Raw genomic sequence first — 19,292 nt, forward strand, 5'->3', positions numbered from 1 at the left:
CACTTTTACCCAAGACAAAAAAACCCAAAAACCCAAAAACCAATTATACATACAACAAGAAATAGAAAAGATTCTGGCTGAACTTTCATAAACCAGCAACATTAATATCTACGAAACTAGCGTGCGTTTGTCTGGGGGGCAGGGGGAAGTAATGACAACACTTTGTAGTCCCCTTCCAGTTATTATTTCTCTTATTATGTTCAAGATGAGAAGAAAGAGAAATTCTGCTTTAACTGTTGGGGGACCAGCAAGATAGCATCTTAAGAGGAGAAGAAGTTGTATGACAAAATTACAACAATATCAGCCAATCCTTGCAAGTAGATCACTATAAAATTCTTCCAGTTCAGTTTATTGTTGCTCTCTCCAATCCCACTAGGAAGTATCCTAAAACTTACCATATATTATTTTTATTAGTGGAAAATACTACAATGCAATTTTAATATATCACACTTCTGAACACTTTTGGTCACACTTTTGTTCCAATATTACAGGGGTGTCAAACTCGATTTCATTGAGGGCCCTATCAGGACTGTGTTTGACCTCAGGGAGCCGGGGGACGTGACTGGGGTGGGTGTGGCTATGGTGGGCATGGCCAGCTCGATGTCACTCATTGAGGTCCAGTTTTTGGCCGCAACAGCCTCCTGCAGCAAACGCCAAGCTGGTGGGGCTCCCCCACAAGCTCCATTTTCACTGGCAGAGGACTGCAGGAGGCCATTATAGCCAAAAACAGGGCCTGAGAAGGCCACACCTGGCCCTCTTGACCTCCACTTTCTCTGGCAGAGGCACTGTAAGCTGATCTTTGCTCTTTTCCAGGTTGGCCTTGTGAGCCAGATCTAAGCACACTGCGGGTCGGATCTGGTCCATAGGCCTTGAGTTTGACATCCCTGCAATATAACATCTTGTGAGAATAACTAAAATATACCACATTTAAGCAAAAACCATTTTTGTATTTTCTCCACTTCTATTCTCAGATACGTTAAAGATGGACTTCACCACAAGAGGGGGGTGGCTTTGGTTTGTCTACCAAGCACATTACATGCCTGGAAATAGAATTAAATATTAGTTTGTGTCTCCATAATACTGTACACCTTCTGTCTCTCTTCACCTTTTTCAGACCTATAGCTCAACTTGTCACATTTTTCTACAATAGCCAATTCTTATTTTGCTGAAATGGATTCAGACTATTGACCAACATCTAACTTGCATGATGACCAACACCTCATTTTCATACATCTTCCTTTGCCACCCCTCTCTATTCACTGATGGTTCCTTCCAGTGATTCTTAATACCAGCTTCAACTTAAAATGCAGTAAAGATTCAATCCATCATCCAAGTCTGCTCCTTGTTTCCAGTCCAGGCATGTAGTCAGACATAGCTAGCTCAAAATATCCATGCTTTTGCTGTACTATCATAAGGTTTTGCATCATGGAAACAAGCTTGCAAATACTGTTTTTGTTGCATGGCACCTTTAGTACAGGTAGTCCTTGACTTACAACTATAATTGAGTCTGGAATTTCAGCAGAAGTCATTGCATTAGTAACTCAAGGCATTATATGACCGGATTTGATTTTTGCTACTCTTTTTGTATTGGTCATTAAGTGAACACTGCAATCATTAAGAAAATGCGGCTGTCACTAAACAAATCCATTTTCCTCAACTGGCTTTTTTTTTTTTTGCTGGAAACCAGAAGTAAATGCCAGAAACCAGCAAAAAAAATTGTCACAAATCATGGTCATATGATTGTGGGATGGTGCAAACAATTACAAAGGTGAATCGATTATGATGCACTAAAAACTGCAATCACATGACCGCAGGGATGAGTGCAGCTTTGTAACTTTAAAATGGGTCATAAGTAGCTCTGGGAAAGCCCATTGTAACTTAAAAGTTAATTGTTCATTAAGTGAACAATTGTAAATCAAGGACTACCTGTGGAATACTTGTATGACTCCACCCTAAAGAGGATCCTCTCCTTCAGCTCAAAACTAAGTTGGGGATGGATGGGCCATACCTTGGCTCAATTCCCCCAAATAAATGCCACTGCAAAAGGCACCTGTAATACATGCAATAGAGAGGAAGTCCTCAAAGCAATCTAGCCCAAGGGCACAACGATTTGAGAAGCACAATATGTGCATATTGACGCTGCTTACTTAAATCCCCATCCAGTGCCACCAAGAACAATAGCAGCCACCAAGATGGCTCCAGCAATGGAACCAATAATGATGTTGGTACCACTGGGACCTGTGGAGAGAGGGGAGACAAAAATGAATTGTGTTACAATTATGTGTGTTCTTGATATGCATGCACAATGGGCAGAACCTAGCTGTACAACAGGAATATTTCAATAATTACAATAACATATCATATAAAACTTCTGGAAATCAGAAAAAGGGATTATTTTTAAATAGGAAAAGGAGAATATTAGAATAGATTCCAAGAAGTAAAAAAAGGAGAAAAGAAGGCTATTTCAACAGTAGATTGCCACATCATTCACCTTGCAATATACAGTATATTGAAGTTTCTCCAGTCCTGGAAGATTCTTGCATTCCTCACTCCTTTTCTCAGAAAAATCAGAAAATACCAGGACAAATAAAGTGCACACAGGAGTTGATCCAAAATGGAAAACGGCTGAAGGGCTTTCAGCAGGGGTGGGATTCAAAAATTTTAACAACCAGTTCTGTGGCTTAGGTAGTGGGTGTGGCTTGGTGGTCATGTTATTGGCTGGGCGTGGCCAACTCAATATCGTTCACATCGAGGCATGCATCTCCTCACCTGGCCTCTCATAACTGTGGGGATGCAGTCGTAAGTGGGAAAAATGGTCATAAGTCACTTTTTTCAGTGCCATTGTAACTTTAAATGATCACTCCACACAAGCAAAGTACCAGCAAAGGAGGGGAAAAAACTCCAGAGAAGTTCCAGAGACAGGAAGTCTAGTCCTGCCAAGAATGTAATAAGGGTTAATGGAGAGGCAGTTTCTGTAAGCAACACCAGAATGTTTCCTTCCTGCCTTCCTTACAGGATTAGGGCAGTAATTTCTTCTAACAACCGGTTCTCTGAACTGCTTAGAATGTTAACAACTGGTTCTAGCAAATAGGTGAAAACTGGTAGAATCCCACCCCTGGCTTTCAGGTAGAATAAAGTTTCTACAAGAAACCTTTTTGATTACTTACTTAAGTGAGTGTTCTGGGCTGTCTGCAAAGTAGTTCTTTCCTACAAACTTACCCTTGTATTTTTCTGTTTCCCCAGTAGGCTTAGGCTCTGGGATAGGATCATAGACACTGCAATCTTTTCCGGTCCAGTCTGAATAGCAGATGCACTGGCCCTCATTGCTGCAGACCTGTAATTAAGCAAGATGCTTTTTCGGGGACTCCTCAAAGCCATTCCAATGATCTTTTTCCAGAAATTTGTTATGTGCTTACTTGAGCTATGTTTTCTTCAGTGGATACCATTACACCATGAATTGAAAAAAATGAAGCTTTCAAGAGGAAAGCAGAAATTCCCACAATAATAAATCTATATTATTTAATAATGCCTGTTCCTCAATGCAATAATCCTTTTTTATTGGCATCCCATAACACTGTAAGTAGGTCATGTTAACCATATGTAATTATTAAATCATAATCAGCTTTCTCTATGACCCATCATTACTTGCCAACTTGTGCAAGATGGTGGGCTAACAAATTTAATTAATAAATACACTTCAGGAATATTTAAGAAAGACATGCTCTTATTTTGAATGTTCCTATTTTATCTTTAATATTTAATCAGCAAGGAAATAAAGCCAAGAAAAAAAGTGCAGATGGCACAATATTGGCATTAATATAGATCATGCTTGGCAAGATAGTAGCTAAATGATACATTTCATTCTTTCTTTCCTTCTTTCTTTTTTTTTTTTTGCAATATTATATAATAGAAATAGAAAACACAACTTATTTTATTTAGAATGTTTACCCCATGGTCAAAGCAGATCTGGCCACCCCAGCTGCCTGGGCAGATACTGAAATTAAAGGCAGAGACGGGAAGGCATTTGTGATCAAGACACAACATGTTGGGCCCACAGGGTGTCCCGTCTTCTATGTAGCTCAGATCTGTGCCATCCACCAGTTGCACATGGCCACCCCTGGGTGTGGAAAAAAAGCTCAATTGAGTGAAGGAATATTCCAATGCTGTTTAAAATATCTTTGTTCATGTCGACAATGGTGAAAAGTTTGAGGAAGAAAGGACAATAGGCACTTCATTTTCATAGCCCCCTTCATTAGATTGCATTACATTATACACCTTAAGAAATCCATGATTCTGTGCCTTCGGGATTGTGGCTGGCAGGCAGACATTCCCCAAAATTATTCAGAAACTTATTCTATGGTGGGAGGGGATCACTCTGCAGCCCATAACATTCCTATATTCATCTCTCCAATTCTTCAGCAAGTTGGCATGAATGAAGAAGGTGGGTCTTAAGAGTGCAAGACTTACCGGCAATCAATATATCTCTTCTGGTGATAGAATGTCATTGTTGTGATCTCGCCTAGTAGTTCACCAATGCGTGGAGATCCTGTCGCATTGGCACAGAGAAGATATCCACACAATACATCCCTAATTAGAATGGGAGGAGAGAAACATAACATACTTTTAAAAAGACTGGCTTCTGCTTCAACTTATTGGTCATGGCATTCTAGTCATTTCCCTCTGTGTGGTTTGATTCAGCACACCATGGGAAAGGATATTATGGAAAAAGGAGAAATCTCAGATTACTCACTGCTTGATACAGGGCACCCAGCGGTTTCCCTCATGCCCACAGTTCCCACGCTCAGTGCCTTCAACATTGAGCTTCTCGTAGCAAAACCTTTCAGCTGAAGCTTGATTTTCAGGAAGAAAAGTGAGAAAGAGAGTAACAGCAAGCCAAAGAGCATAATAACCATGGACTTCACATATTAAATACTGAAGAATATTCTATATTTGACAATGAAGAGAATAAATTCTATTACTAGGTCAGCAGTGATGCTGGCGCATGGAGAAGCTCCGGAAGGAACCCAGTTAATTAAACAATTTATTTACTGTACATCTGGAAGTCTACTACTAACCTAGCTTTTGAAGTACAATGTTTGGCCAACTCCAAAAGTGCTTAAGATTTTTAAAACACTATTTTCAAGTACATGATTTCCATCCTTAAAATGGGAAATGTGCAAACAATGCCAAGAAGACTGTTCAAGGTTCATTTTGCTATCTAAGATAAAAACATTTTGCTTTTTTATTGATCTTCAAATCTCCCCGTCTTTTTGGTTTGAAGGAACGAGTAAAAATTGCTTCAGTAAATAACGGACAATAGTATGTTCATGGTGACAAATCAAGTTCCTAGCCTTCTTTCCTAATTTGCACTACAATGACATCATTTTAGCAACAGCCAGAAAAAAGAGGCTGTATTGTCTGGAATTATGAACTAATTCAGGTGGATAAGAAGGCAGATTATCCAGTAATCCCTAAGGATTGGCACTGATGTGGATGATTTTTGTTTTGTCTTTTTTCCCATCCCATCTTTTTCTTTCTGTTCTTCTCTTCTGCTGTTTTGGGGTTCATGGTATGTACTCTCTTCTGTTTAAATCCATTTTCAGCATTTCCAGAGTCTCTAATTGCTATATTTTATTCAATCTGTTATAATCTGAAACCTTCAGATACTGTAGGTTAAAACTAGTTTCTGTCCTCTCCTGATAAATTGTAGGAATTGGTATCCAACTCATCTGGAAGTTATTGGGTTCTGAAAGAAGCCTTATCGAGGCAAGTTGATGTCACTGAAATAAACACATAATCTTCCCCTGCATTTTCCAGTCCTTTCCCTTATATGCATGGGTGTTTTAAATTAGATTACTGCTTCAATAGAAATTCCAGCTTTCTATAAAGCACAACATACGTACATGTTAAATATGGTAAGTACACAAATAGTCAGATTCATTTGTTTTCTTGGCTATTGGGTTTAATTTCTTTTTGTAGTTTAAATGTTTGGCAGAAGTTGAAATAAGCAAAGTGAATAATGGTAAGTATCTCTGGCGCAGGCAAATAACAGGGCTAGGATCTTGCAAGATTACAGTTCAGTTGGGAATTTCTGTGTTAATTTAGAATAAAGCAATAGTGCATAGCAGTGCCAATTTCAATTAGTAGCCCAATTGAGGGACTCAAATTGTTCGCTTCAAATTAAGTCCATTGGCATTATATCCACAGCTGTGGCATGGTTATGGAGTTTTTCTTTATTTTTCTTCATTTCTTCTAATGAATTACTTCCATAAGATGCATTAAGCAGTAGGGCCTTTTCCCCTTTATGCAACTGCAATACAAATAAGCTCTGACAACTTTGTTATTGCTTGGTCATCATGACATGGTCTGCATTTGATCCCCAGTTCCTATTTCAGGCAACGTTCAATTTTCCTTAACAGTTTTGGTATTTAAGCTGTACTTTCCATTAAATCGTGATATATTTTTTGGCCACATATACATATGCCATACTTCACCAATCATTCTCTTATGGGCACAACCAGGTGATCTTTAATGCATGGAATCAGTCAAGCTTCTATTGGTCACTTTAGGAACATGCACATATAACACATGCACACATGCACAAACACACAAAATCCCCATTCATGGATACCATGGCTATTCTAGTTTAGGCAGTTAAATCAGTATCTTTCAGACCACCCTCTTTTCCTCTAGCCACTAGGTACGAAAGAACAAAATAGATTTTAACACACTCAAATAAATTATAAGAAGAATTCCACTGTAAGAGAAATTAATGGGAAAAGAAGCACAAAATGAACAGAAGTTCCTAAAAAGAGGATGTATTCAAAGAACAACTGCAAACAATTCTAATAGTGTGGAACTCAAGAAAGTGTGTTAGGAAAGCTAAAACTCAGAACATGCTGAGCTGAATGAAAAAGTCTGAGAACAAAAAAAATATATGTTTCTTTAGCCATGATAAGAAAAAAAATAATCAACAGACCAGTTGCTCATTTGTCTCCATCTTCTCCAGCAAGAAGGCATATTTTGACCCAGAAAATTGTGAAGAACAGAATGAAGAAGGCAGGACCGAGGTATGAGACTGATGAAAGCATATTTGGCATTATTTGTTACTTTGCATTAAATCTCCAGGACCAGATGAATTGCATCCTAGGATATTAAAGGAACTTACTGAGGGTCTGGCCAATCCATTACCTTTGAGAGATGTTGGAGTACAGGTGAAGTGTTATATGGTTGGAAAAGAGTATGTTTTGCTTCCTCAAGAAGGAGGGAAAGGATTACATAAAAGTCATTCTGACACTAATACAGCAGAGTTTAAAATAGTCAATAAAATAATGAATCTGTGCGCATTTTTAGAACAGTGTGATAATTACATATTTTTCTTATAAAAGTAAGAAATTCTCACTTTTATTGGGTAAATTCACAAGTGGTTTTGGGAATACTGTAGCGTTAATTTACTTTTATTTCAGCAACATACTTGACAAAGTACTACATTTAATTAACAAACTAGTAAACCACCGTTTGGATGACATGGCAATTAAATATACAGATGGCTCGAAGAGTGCTCATCAATGATATCTCACAAAAATAGAAAGACATACATTGTAAGGCTAATCTTGGGCCCTGTATTATATTTTTATTTATTAAGGGATGATGAAGAGACGCTGATCAAAATTGCACCAAACTGGGAAATAATGCCCTAAAACACAGAAATAAATTCAAAATAATCTTGATAGTTTAAAGAAATGACTAAAAATAAGAATATGAAACTTTGTGCATATTAAATTAGGAAACAATTTATTTAAGTTTAAGAAGAATAGCTATAGAATGTTGAATACCTGCTTGGTATTAGTATTTACTGGAGTGATAATTGATTGTAATTTAAATATGAATATTTATTTTATTTATTTATTTGATTTGTCAATCACTTACAAGGTAATAGATATAAGTATAAACATGAGTAAGAATACAGGAAATAGGTACAAATAAATGGGGACAATAGGACAGGGACAGTAGGCACAATGGTGCACTTATGCACGCCCCTTAATATGCAGCATGCCGCCAAATATGCAGGCCACCAAAAAGGAAAAAGTAAACGCAGTTTTAGGTTGTATTTACTAAAGTAGTTTCCAAGTAATAACAATCAAAGCTCTACTTCATTCTGCAATGTTGGCCTACCCACCTTAAATATTGTGTTCAGTTCTGGTTACCACATTTTAAAAAGGCTTCAGATAAAAAGAAACAGGTTCATAAAAGCACAAAGAGGATTAAAAGGGGACTAAAATTAACTTCCTATGAAGTAAAACTGAAGGAACTATACATGCTTAACCTTGAGAAATGGAGGTGAGCCAGCATAAGATATCTCCTTTCAAATATTTGAAAGTATGTCAGCAGTAAGTGAAAACTTTTTCTCTTTCAGATTGCAGGACGTGAAATAATGAATTAAAGTCATGGAAAACCAGATGCTGATTAAATGTTAGGTGAGAAAAAAACTTAACAGTAAGAAGCAGTTTGATAGTGAAGCCAATTACCCAGAGAGTTCCCATTCATTCCATCTGCTCGTATGAAAGTGAGCCATCTGGTAGAGAAGTTTTAATTTGAACTCCTACCCCAAATAGGGAGGCCTAAGTGGCCCTTCCCCCATTATGATTTTCTAATTCCTTGAAATAATGCAAAATTCATGCCTTTGGTTTCTTCTTTGGCACTGGAAAAATCAGAAGATGAATGCAAGAAAGAACAAAAGCCAAGCATAACTATTCAGAATGAAATTGCCTGGTGTTACTGAAAAGTAGGTCTGGGTGAATTTTGAAGACTGGTGTTTTTTTTTTCATCCCACAAGCACCTCTTTCTCTAGATTAAATAGTTTGTGTTTTTTGCAAACAATAATGGAAAAACAAACAAAATGCAGGTGTTTGCTATTAATGGGTGATTACAATCAGCCCTAAAAAAAAACGGCAATAGGGGCATCTTCTGTTTCCCTCACTGATTCAAGCAATTAACTATTTCCAGAGAATGCTGCCAACAAAAAACCTCCAGAACAGAGTTCAAGCAGTCTGCTTAGCAAACTGCTATGCATAAAAGAAGAGAATCAAACTGTATCTCAATCAAGTGATAATAGAATTAATAGGTTTTCTCTAACCAGAGGACAATTCCATCTCCAGCACGGATATTACCAGATGTCACTCAAATATAAGTGCCATTATATTGTACAGCTAGGTTTGCATTACCACTAGACGGCAGCGAAGAGATTAAAAAAAAAACTTTTATATGGCATACTGGCTATTTAGATTTTGCACTCATTAGTTATGATGATTCTTCTCTACGAGTGAATAGCTACTTACCTCGCCCCCACAATGCATTGCACTGGCGGTCCCTGGTTTTACAACGGCCTCCATAGCACCGGCCCTACACAGCAAAAAATGGGACTTGTTAGAGGCTCATGCAAGAACTTCTCAACTTGCATGTTTTAGATAAGTGTAATACCCAGTTTATGGGATTTGAGAATCCAGATCTGGCTTTACAGTTCCACATTAACCTTTAGTTGTTTGTTTGTTTGTTTAAATAACCATTGAGAAACTTGTTCCTTGTTCAATCTGATTTAATTAGAATCTTCCAAAGATACTCCTTTTACTGGGATTGACAGATGGGTCCAACTGCAATTAACCTTTCCCCTCCTATTTCCTGCAGTTCCAGGAATTCTAGTTATGAAACTGAGATACCAACTATACCTGATCATTCTCACAAAAGTAGCCATCCTGCTTGTGTACATTAGCTGGACACTACAGAGAGAAAAAATAGAATTATATCAAGAAGGAGAAAATATAGATAAATACAACTCAGGAAAACTGGTAACCTAGTATACTCCAGACGTATAGCTAACATTCTATAATCCTCCATGGCACATAATTGGGGTATCAGGTTAGGAAGGCTGGAAAAGGTAGGGGCCCATTTTAAAGGAATATGCCTTCAAGGCAATTTTATTCATAACATCTCTTTTTTAGAAAATAAAATTCTGGATGAACTTTTCAATAATAGACAACCTGCCATCAATTGTTGTGCACAGAAACCACCCAAAATATGGGTCCTTTGACTAGTAGGTTACAGTGTTATCCCTCACCCTGCCCCCATCTACTCGTAAATCACATTCCTTATAATTCCCCCAACTCACTTGACTGGAGTCCCCAGTACAAGTTTCTGGGACATCACATTCATTCACAGCTTCTCGACAAGTTACACCTCGTGGCTCATACTTCATGGGAGAAAATGGGAGAAAAATAAAAGCGGAGTTTAATACTAAGCTGGCAGAGGAAGAATAAAACAAAGAATACCTCGGGGGAGGGCTTTCTCTAACCTCCTTCTTTTTTTCCCACTCTCAATGCAGGAAAAGAGGAGAACCAAATTATCCCTAGTACCATGCAAGGAGCAACAGGGCTTACTGCTCTATATAGTCCTAGTTTCTTCATCTTCCTCTTTGCAACAAAAGAGAAAAGAAAGCATGTCTCAGCACTTAACCAAATCCATCCACAGATTTGTGCTGGAAATATTAAACGTGCACGGACATACATGCACAGGGATCCATCCATGAGTTGGGAATACCTCACACTGTGAGGCTGCAAGGATTAAGTAGGTGAAGATTTGTTCAAGGGGGAGACTGCTGAACCCCATCACCCCTTCATTCCCATGATTTGTGTAAAGTATAATGCTTTGAGCTGTTCAGAAATATTTTGCAGAAAATCATGCATATTTGAGACACCTCAAAATATGTATGCTGACACCCAATTGCACCTTGGCCTGACTTTACAATTTGTTTTCTGTAGGCAGCATTGACGTGCAAGCACAGATGATGCCCTGCTGTGTAACTCCCAAGAAAAATAGTTTTGCTTAAAACTCGTGAGAGATGGGCACAGAATCGAGTGACAGATGTCCCATTCCAACTTGTTTACCTTGCACTCTCGACAACACAACCCATCACTGCACATAGCATCATGCGTAAGGGTACATTTCTTGCAGCAGTTTCCCCCACTTTTGGAACACTCCTTTGAGAAAAGAAAAACAACTGATTTAACAATTGATTTGCTTGGGATTTTAGGTGAAAGTTGGAACAAGAAAAGTACAGCTTCAGGGGTTTTTTTTGGATCTTAACTAACATTGTTTTAGAGATTTGGGTATTATTTTCAAACTCCCCCACCACCTGCCATTTGAATACAGTAGAAATATGAAGTTTCCAATATGAAAACTTGAATTTGCAAGTTTTCCTAACATATGTTGCTTTATGTGAAGATTTAATCAATTCTCAAAAAATCTTTTTTTTTCCCTTTTACCAATTGAGATAACTATATTGTTTATAACATCAGTTTCCATAATGTTTGCTTCTAGTTTTTACTAACACTTTCTTTTGGGACATAAATCTCATGAACAGATTATGTTGTTGTGGCCTGGCAGCTGCCAGCAGAGCTGGTGGTCCAGAGTTGGACATTGAGGAGGTTGGGAAGGAACTTGGGCCAGTTCTGGAGTCTGGGGAAGGCTCTGGTGGATGCTCTGTGTTGGACACAGAGATAGAGCCAGGGCCATCCAATATTTCCCAGCCACCAGAGAGACAACTGCCTTTGGAGACTGATATGAGTGGGGAGGAGGAACAGCTGGGGTCTGTTCCAGATGCACGTATGCGCAGAGCTGTTAGGAGAGGGGAACAACGAAGGTCAGGGAGTTGACTTGGGAAGCAAGCACACATGGACACTGAATGGCCCCTCCCTGGCTGGGGAAATAAATAGAAGGAAAGGGGAGTGGTTGTCGAAGGAGACAAAAATTCATCTTTCTGAAGACTTTGCTCATTGTGCTAGAGACTGCTTGCCAGAACTTAATTTGCAGTCTTTCAGCTGGGAGCTCACGGCCTTGTAATTATCACAAGGAACTGCTGCCATTAAATCTTTGAAGGACTATAGCCTGGACTTTTCGGTGGGTGAATGCGATTAATTCATAAGAGGTAAACAAAAATGGGATTTTTTTTTGTGACAAGGAGTCTGTTTTTTGCTCCTGCTAAGACTAGGTCTGAACAGATATTTGTTTTTGTGGATTTTGAACAATACCAAAGTAAAACAGATAACAGATAATCAGAGTTGGAAGGGACCTTGTAGGTCATCTAGTCCAACCCCCCGCCTAAGCGGGAGACCCTACACCATTTCTGACAAATGGCAGTCCAATCACTTCTTGAAAGTCTCAAGTGATGGCACTCTCACAACTTCCGAGGGCAAGCTGTTCCATTGGTCGATTGTTCTCACTGTCAGAAAGTTTCTCCTTATTTCCAGGTTAAATCTTTCCTTGTTCAGTTTCCATCCATTATTCCTTGTCTGGCCTACAGGCGCTTTAGAAAATAGCTTGACCCCTTCCTCCCTGTAGCAGCCCCTCAAATATTGGAAGACCGCTATCATGTCTCCCCTGGTCCTTCTCTTTACTAGACTAGCCAAGCCCAGTTCCTGCAACCGTTCGTTGTATGTTTTAGCTTCCAGCCCCCTAATCATCCTGGTTGCTCTTCTCTGTACTTTATCTAGAGTCTCAACATCTTTTTATTATGTTGTGAACAAAACTGGATGCAGTACTCTAGGTGTGGTCTTACTAAGGCTTTATAGAGTGGTATTAGTATTTCCCTTGATCTTGATTGTATCCCTCTGTTAATACAATTTAGGATTACATTAGCTTTTTTGGCTGCTGCTGCACACTGCTGGCTCATATTTAGCTGGTTGTCCACTAACATTCCAAGATCCCTCTCACAGTTACTGCTATTGAGCCTGGTTTCACCCAGTCTATCTATATTTGTACTTTTGGTTTTTCTTGCCTAAGTGTAGGACTTTACTTTTCTCTGCATTGAATTTCATTTTGTTAGATATGGCCCAGTATTCTAGTCTGTCAAGATCCATCATCTTGAGCCTATCTTCTGGGTGGTAGCTATTCCTGCCAGCTTAGTATCATCTGCAAATTTGGTAAGTTCCCCTTCTATTCCCTCATCTAAGTCATTAATGAAGATATTGAAGAGTACTGGGCCTAAGACAGAACCTTGTGGCACCCCACTGCTTACTTCCCTCCATGTAGACTTGAACCCATTAAGGACTACTCGTTGAGTACGGTTTGCCAGCCAGTTGTGAGTCCATCTAGTGGTGGTGCTATCTATTCCACTTTTTTCTAGCTTACTAAGAAATAGGTTGTGGTCTACTTTGTCGAATGCCTTGCTGAAATCTAAATATATCATGTCCACAGTATTTTGCTGGTCTACTAATTTAGTCACTGTGTTGAAGAATGAAGTGAGATTGGTTTGGCATGATCTGTTTTTAACAAACCCGTGCTGACTGCTAGTTATTACTTTACTTGTGTCTAGATGTTGGCAGATTTCTTTTTTATTATCTTTTCTAGTATCTTCCCGAGTATTGATATTAGGCTGATTGGTCTATAGTTTCCTGGGTCTGTTTTTTTATCTCCTTTTTTGAAGATGGAAACCACATCTGCTCTTTTCCAGTCCTCTGGTAGTTGTGCTCCAGGATTTTTGAAAGATATGGTGCAGTGGTTCTGAGATGACCTCTGCCAGCTCCTTTAAAACTCTGGGATGTAATCCATCAGGCCCCAGTGATTTGTTTTCATCAAGGTCAGACAGGTGTTCTCTTACTATTTTTTTGCTTATTTTAACTTTTATTTCTGGTCTGTCTTTTACAGTTATGTTTTTGGTGGGTTGAGCTATAGTTTCTTTTTGCACGAAGACGGATGCAAAGAATAAGTTAAGCAGTTCTGCTTTCTCTCTGTTGCCTGTTACTTCCTTGCTGTCTTATCTCTTTAGTGGACTGACTGTTTCCTTGATTTTTTTCTTGTTATTTATATGTTGGAAGAAACTTTTTTATTATCTTTGACTTTTGTTGCAAGTCTTTGTTCGTTCTGAGCCTTTGCTCAGACAAAAGATGCTGGTTGATTCTATCCAGCATTAATATCAGGGTTGTCCCAACATTTATGGATCTGAAAAAACATTCTGAAGAAAAATAAATTTGTCCTTTGATAAGAACACTGTTGGGGTTCAGATGAAATAATAGATATTCTTCAGCATGCATAAAACAGAACTCAAAATTCAAAGGCTGGTAATAGCATTCCATCTCACACACTAGTAATATTATTTTGAGTCAGATGGCACCTTTTTTAGCCTCAGTTGTTGCTTACCGCAAAGGACCCACAGTCACATTCTTCTCCTGCTTCAACAAATCCATTACCACATTCAGGAGGGTCAAGGAGCTGCATTAAGGAGATAGCAGTGAAGAAAATGGAATTATTAGAAGGCTCCATGACATCGTCTAATAACATGTTCATCTACATCACTCGCTGGCACTTGAAAATGGAGATAAACTCTCTTGAAATTTCTCCTTTTTATGTTTCCATTTTGGGAGGGCGTAGATTTGAGGAATCAGCAATGAAAGTGAAATCAATTTTTTAAAGGTAAACAATAATTTAAAGTAAATTCCTCCATTATTTTACCAATTGTCACCTCATACGGGACCATAATTTAAGCAAACTGAACTCAGAATGACACTATACTGTTTATGATAAAATGATATTCAGAATTATGACATAATAGCAAGGCAAAGGAATTTTGGGATTTAATTGTCAAATATCCATTGGGAAACAAATTTGCTATATAGTACTTCATAAATGCCTAAAATTATGCTATCTTTCCTAAAGCAGTTAAGAGAAACTGCTTCTCCTACAATATCTATATATGCTAGATGGTTCTCTTCTCAGAGATGTATCAATTTATTGGCTTATTCAGGGCAAGGTAGGCCCAATACCATTCAAGCAAAGCCATTACACCAATGAGGTTTTAAAAGTTGGGGATCTTGGTCTTTGGATATAAAACTGTCAAAATTTCACCTATTTATAGTTATGCTACAACATTTATCTTAATCTACAATCTTGCTTATTCTGTCTTGACTGAAATAGTACAATCTATTTGCATCTAAGGGAACAGCAAAAGATACCAAAATAATATTAAATTCTAGGGTCTTTAATCAGTCAAGAGAAAGCTCATGCCTTCATTTAGTACTGTAGAAAAAAGATTGCTCTAATTCAAAGAATTTATGGAACAAAAAATTACTGGAGTTACACTTTGATTATGTTTGGGAAGGAAGAATGTCTATGTCTCTCTGGGATGGAAAGGGTTTCCTTATTTCCTAGGGTGGATCACCAAACAGTGTATATGCCTGCTTTGAATATCATTTTAAAATCTTAATGCTTTTGGGTGAGACAGGGATCACAGAGATGTGTAGGAAATCCCTTCCTCTTTTTTCATATTAAAAAAGGAGCCTTGAATAAGGTTCAGATTACTTCTTAGCGCCAGTCATTTATTCAGTTTATATCACCCAACATAAAGTTCAAAGCTTTTATTGTCATTGTATATCATATATACATCGAAATAAGCAGTGTGACTAAGAAACTGAAAGTTTTTAACTTACTTAATAAAGAACCCCATAAAATATAAAATTGACAGGGACAGAAATTTTAAAACTGTGCTGTAAAATAATACAATAAAAAAGCAAATTTGGGAATATATGTATTATATGTTCAGTATTTGTTTCTATATGCTAGAGAGTATAAAATTGATAATTACTAATACTTATTTATTAACTTAATAAATTTATGAATACATGACTCTGAGAAGCTAACAATCAAAAGTAAAAATAGAATTAAAACAAAACAAAACAAATAATTATAAAGCAACAAAATGCATGATTTAAATAACCACATAACGTTAATATAGATAAGGATCATCTATGTTAAGCTTTGTTAATACAACTAAGAAATGGTGATATATTTGAATAAAATTATTTTTAATAAGTAACAATGGAAATCTCAATTAAAGAAAAGCATTGTATTTTCATCAAATATCATACACATGATATAAGATGTTTATTGTTGATATATTATTCCAATACTGATTGCTAAAATGAAAGCTTATACTCTAACACTTGATAGAAATTGTAATGACCAGATCAATTTCTTTTTCATATTTGGTGGCACTGTTATAGAGTTTAGCAACTAGAAAATTATTTAAGCTAGAATGAAACTAGTGTCTTTCCAATCTATTTTCTTATTAAATATTGCTTTTATATTCCCACAAAATACATCAAACTAATATTGATAAGTGCAGCAAAGATTCTTTATGCTTCCTGCTGGAAAGAACATACATAGCTAATTAAGCCAAAGAATGGCTAATTATTTGGTGGGAGTATGCCTTGACATTCCAAATAACTTTGCATCTCAGAAGTAAATCTTACACAAAATCTAATTCTACTTGGAAACATTTTTGAACTAGAGTTCTATACATATGCTTGTGGAACATTCAAAATTTAGGGTTCTTTTTAGCAAAGACATAATATTCTACAGCATGTATTAAATCAGAATAGATATTTAATATCTTGGATAGAATTTATTTTAACTTTTAAACTTTTATGAATCATATCAGGGGTGGTATTCAAGCGGTTCGGACTGGTTCAGGTGAACTGGTAGGGAAAATTAGAAGTAGTTCATAGAATTGGCAAATACCACCCCTGGCTGGCCCCACCCGCTTGCCTCTCACTGCTCACTCCCGCCCAACCGGATGCTGCTCACCCTATTTGCCCGCTTGTTCTGCCCCGCCTCGCTCGTCCCGCCCGCTTGCCCTGCCACCCACTGGTCCCGCCCTGCCCAGCCACTCCTCATCTCACCCACCACACCATTGCTAACCTGCCTTCTCCTGCCATTGCTGCCTGACTTTCGCTGTGGTCCTGAACACCCTGGGTGACTGACTGATTACACAAGCAGCAATCAAGTGGTCAAGTGCCGGCTCCCAGGACAGCCCAGGCTGCTGCACTACCTCCCTCCTGCAGCGCTGACTGGGAGAACGAGAGCATTCTCCCTGCTGGACGGGAAGCTGCATGGCTGCACAGGCTGAGAGAATGGGAGAGTGTTTTCCCCCGTTTGGGAAGCTACATGGCTGCCTGCACTGGGTGGGAGAATGGGAGAGCATTCTTCCCCCTGACTGGGAAGCCACATGGCTGCGCTTGCTGGGAGGACATTTGCCGCACGCAATGCTACTCACTTGCCTGGTCAGTGTGTGTCAGTAGAGAGGGAAGCAGAAAAGTTTGGTCAAGTCTTCGCCTCCTTCTTAGGCATACGCACAGTGTGCACACACGTGGGGCTATTGCGAGGAGATGGTGCACGTAAAAGTCCCTCCAGCACCATGAAATTTGTGCACGGCGTGCTCTGTGTGTATGCCCAAGAAGGAGAAGAAGACTTGCCAAACTTGGCAGCTGTCGCAGTCTGTCCCTTTAAGATACTTTGACGAGCCGGTGTGGTTCTTTACTTTTGCCAGCCCAAGGGCATAGGGGAAGGAAAGATACGTAGGAGATCGCCCTGTTTCTGCAACATCGGTCATGTGACTGAGTGGGTGCCATGCCATGAATGATGTTGAGTTGGCCACACCCACTCAGTCACATGCCCACCTGGCCACGCCCATAGAACCAGTGGTGGTAAATTTTTAATCCCACCACTGATTCGTAGAATTGACTACTGCTATTGGCACATATATTGCTTGGATTTTAGCAATTACCTTCAGTTTACCATGCAATCTTATATATTATATATATATATATCAGTTGCTTAAAACCAATTAAAATACTGAAAATGTTAATTCAACTATTTTCAAGAGAACATTCTCTATAGGATACCTTACACTGGATCTAAGTCAATTCTGCATTTTTATGCAAGTCACTCAAGCTTGCCTAAAGCATTGGCTGAAGTCTATGCAACACATGTTGATGACAAGCCTTCAAAAAATAAATGGGGCTTAGATTGCAAAAAAATTTAAAAATAATCACAAAACTGCAGAGCAGATTGGCAAAGTGAAAAAAACTCCAAATTGCAAATTACTTTCATACTATTGACAAGAAAACAATTATGAAGTGCAACATGAGTTAATTGTTGTCTTTTTTCTAAAAGCTGAAACTGATCTTTTCAACAATTCTGTGAGGTCAGTTGAGAGGTAGTACACCTATTAAAGTACCTTAAAAAAAATATGGTCCTACCTTATCTAGATCTCTGGCTGATATTCTGATCACAAAACAAGAATTTGGTTTGACTATAGTTCCAGGAATTGCCAAGATACAAGAGATGGAAAATGTTGTCTGGAAATAATTTTTATTTGCAAATGTGATCAAATGAAAGTGTTTTAATGTTACCTTCAAAGGCTTATTAAAGAGACAGCTTCCTCCTCCTTCAGCCAGAAATTGATTGTATTCATCAACACTGCAGCGTGAAAATTTCCGTGGCAGGTAGTATCTGTGTATCAGGAAGACAGCCAATAGAAGATTAAAGGCCAACAAAATGTCAAAAGAGGTAAAACGTTTTCCTTGGTCCAGAGACTTCCAGTGAGAAATGGATGTTCTAGAACAGAGGGACAACATTACAGCTGAATTTGGAACTTACTGCTGGATCTGATCTACTGAAATTTCTCGGAGAAAGAAGAGATTGTGAGATTGCCCATACATACTCCAGATAGCTGTTACTGGTGCGTAGACAGCAGGAACCAATGTTTCTGTGGTCAAAATAAAAAGTTTTCCTGTGGGAACCAAGATCATCATAACAGGTGGCTGGTGAAGAAGGAGAGGAGCCTGCTATCCAAATTCACAGGACAATGTAACTGATGACAATGAGGAGAGTTAAATATTCTTTCATTTGTGGCAGCAACACAGCCAGCTAGCCTTCCTCCACAGCAGTCGAGCCCAGGCCCACAGCGGAGCCCCCCTGTTAGGAATATAAGTCACCTAACAGGTATTTGGGTTAGAAATATATAAACCAAGATAAACATTTTAGTACTATATCTTTAAGGGAATGCAAGAGCATGCAATTGGGTGTGGTTTCTCAAACAGCCATAAGATGGAGCCAGAAACCTGGGTTGTTTAGTCTGAGTCTCAGAAGAGAGTGTAAGTGTATCTCTGTTTCCTTCTGTTGGGAAATATTGCCGTTGCTCCATTTCTTCTAATTGACTGATATTACTGGATTTAATGTAAGTCTGATACTGAACTGTTTTTTGACACTGGACTTTGATATTTGGATTATCCCTGGATTGAAAAACTGACTGATTTACCTGTGAATGACTTTTGGACTGCTTATCTTGAACTTTGTTTAAACTGTCTGGAAGTAACAATCTACATTTACTGTACAGTGTATCTGTGTACTGTGTGTGTATTATTCAAACACTACTCTCAAATACGTCTCCCTGTATGCGCTCA

At 38.4% G+C, this 19,292-nt stretch overlaps 1 protein-coding gene and 1 long non-coding RNA gene across 15 annotated transcripts in view; one reads left to right on the forward strand and one right to left on the reverse strand.

Moving 5' to 3' along the window:
* Positions 1-19,292, reverse strand: part of ADAM11 (ADAM metallopeptidase domain 11) — a 99,688-nt gene that overhangs the window by 11,721 nt on the left and 68,675 nt on the right. For 9 of the 14 annotated variants that reach the window (XR_015740174.1, XR_015740175.1, XM_087916803.1 and 6 more), the window contains exons 15-25: positions 18,240-18,339; positions 14,191-14,262; positions 10,941-11,033; positions 10,166-10,246; positions 9,726-9,776; positions 9,339-9,402; positions 4,751-4,850; positions 4,468-4,587; positions 3,949-4,117; positions 3,220-3,334; positions 2,148-2,238 (exon numbers count right to left, since the gene is read on the reverse strand). Coding sequence is in view for 12 of the 14 variants with exons in the window: in XM_087916803.1 (XP_087772929.1) it covers positions 2,148-2,238; positions 3,220-3,334; positions 3,949-4,117; positions 4,468-4,587; positions 4,751-4,850; positions 9,339-9,402; positions 9,726-9,776; positions 10,166-10,246; positions 10,941-11,033; positions 14,191-14,262; positions 18,240-18,339 (1,056 nt within the window). In the remaining 2 variants the exon portion in view is untranslated. The remainder of the gene's footprint in view (positions 1-2,147; positions 2,239-3,219; positions 3,335-3,948; positions 4,118-4,467; positions 4,588-4,750; positions 4,851-9,338; positions 9,403-9,725; positions 9,777-10,165; positions 10,247-10,940; positions 11,034-14,190; positions 14,263-18,239; positions 18,340-19,292) is intronic. The other 5 variants (XM_087916808.1, XM_087916807.1, XM_087916809.1 and 2 more) reach the window with 1 other exon arrangement.
* LOC148124130 (uncharacterized) lies at positions 7,196-8,063 on the forward strand. The gene is made up of 2 exons (XR_015740176.1): positions 7,196-7,284; positions 7,947-8,063. It is a non-coding gene; the product is annotated as an uncharacterized LOC148124130 (long non-coding RNA).

The sequence above is a fragment of the Pseudonaja textilis genome, chromosome Z (assembly GCF_049901715.1).
Source record: "Pseudonaja textilis isolate UNSWEBS1 chromosome Z, rPseTex1.2, whole genome shotgun sequence".
In the NCBI taxonomy this organism is placed as follows: domain Eukaryota; kingdom Metazoa; phylum Chordata; class Lepidosauria; order Squamata; family Elapidae; genus Pseudonaja; species Pseudonaja textilis.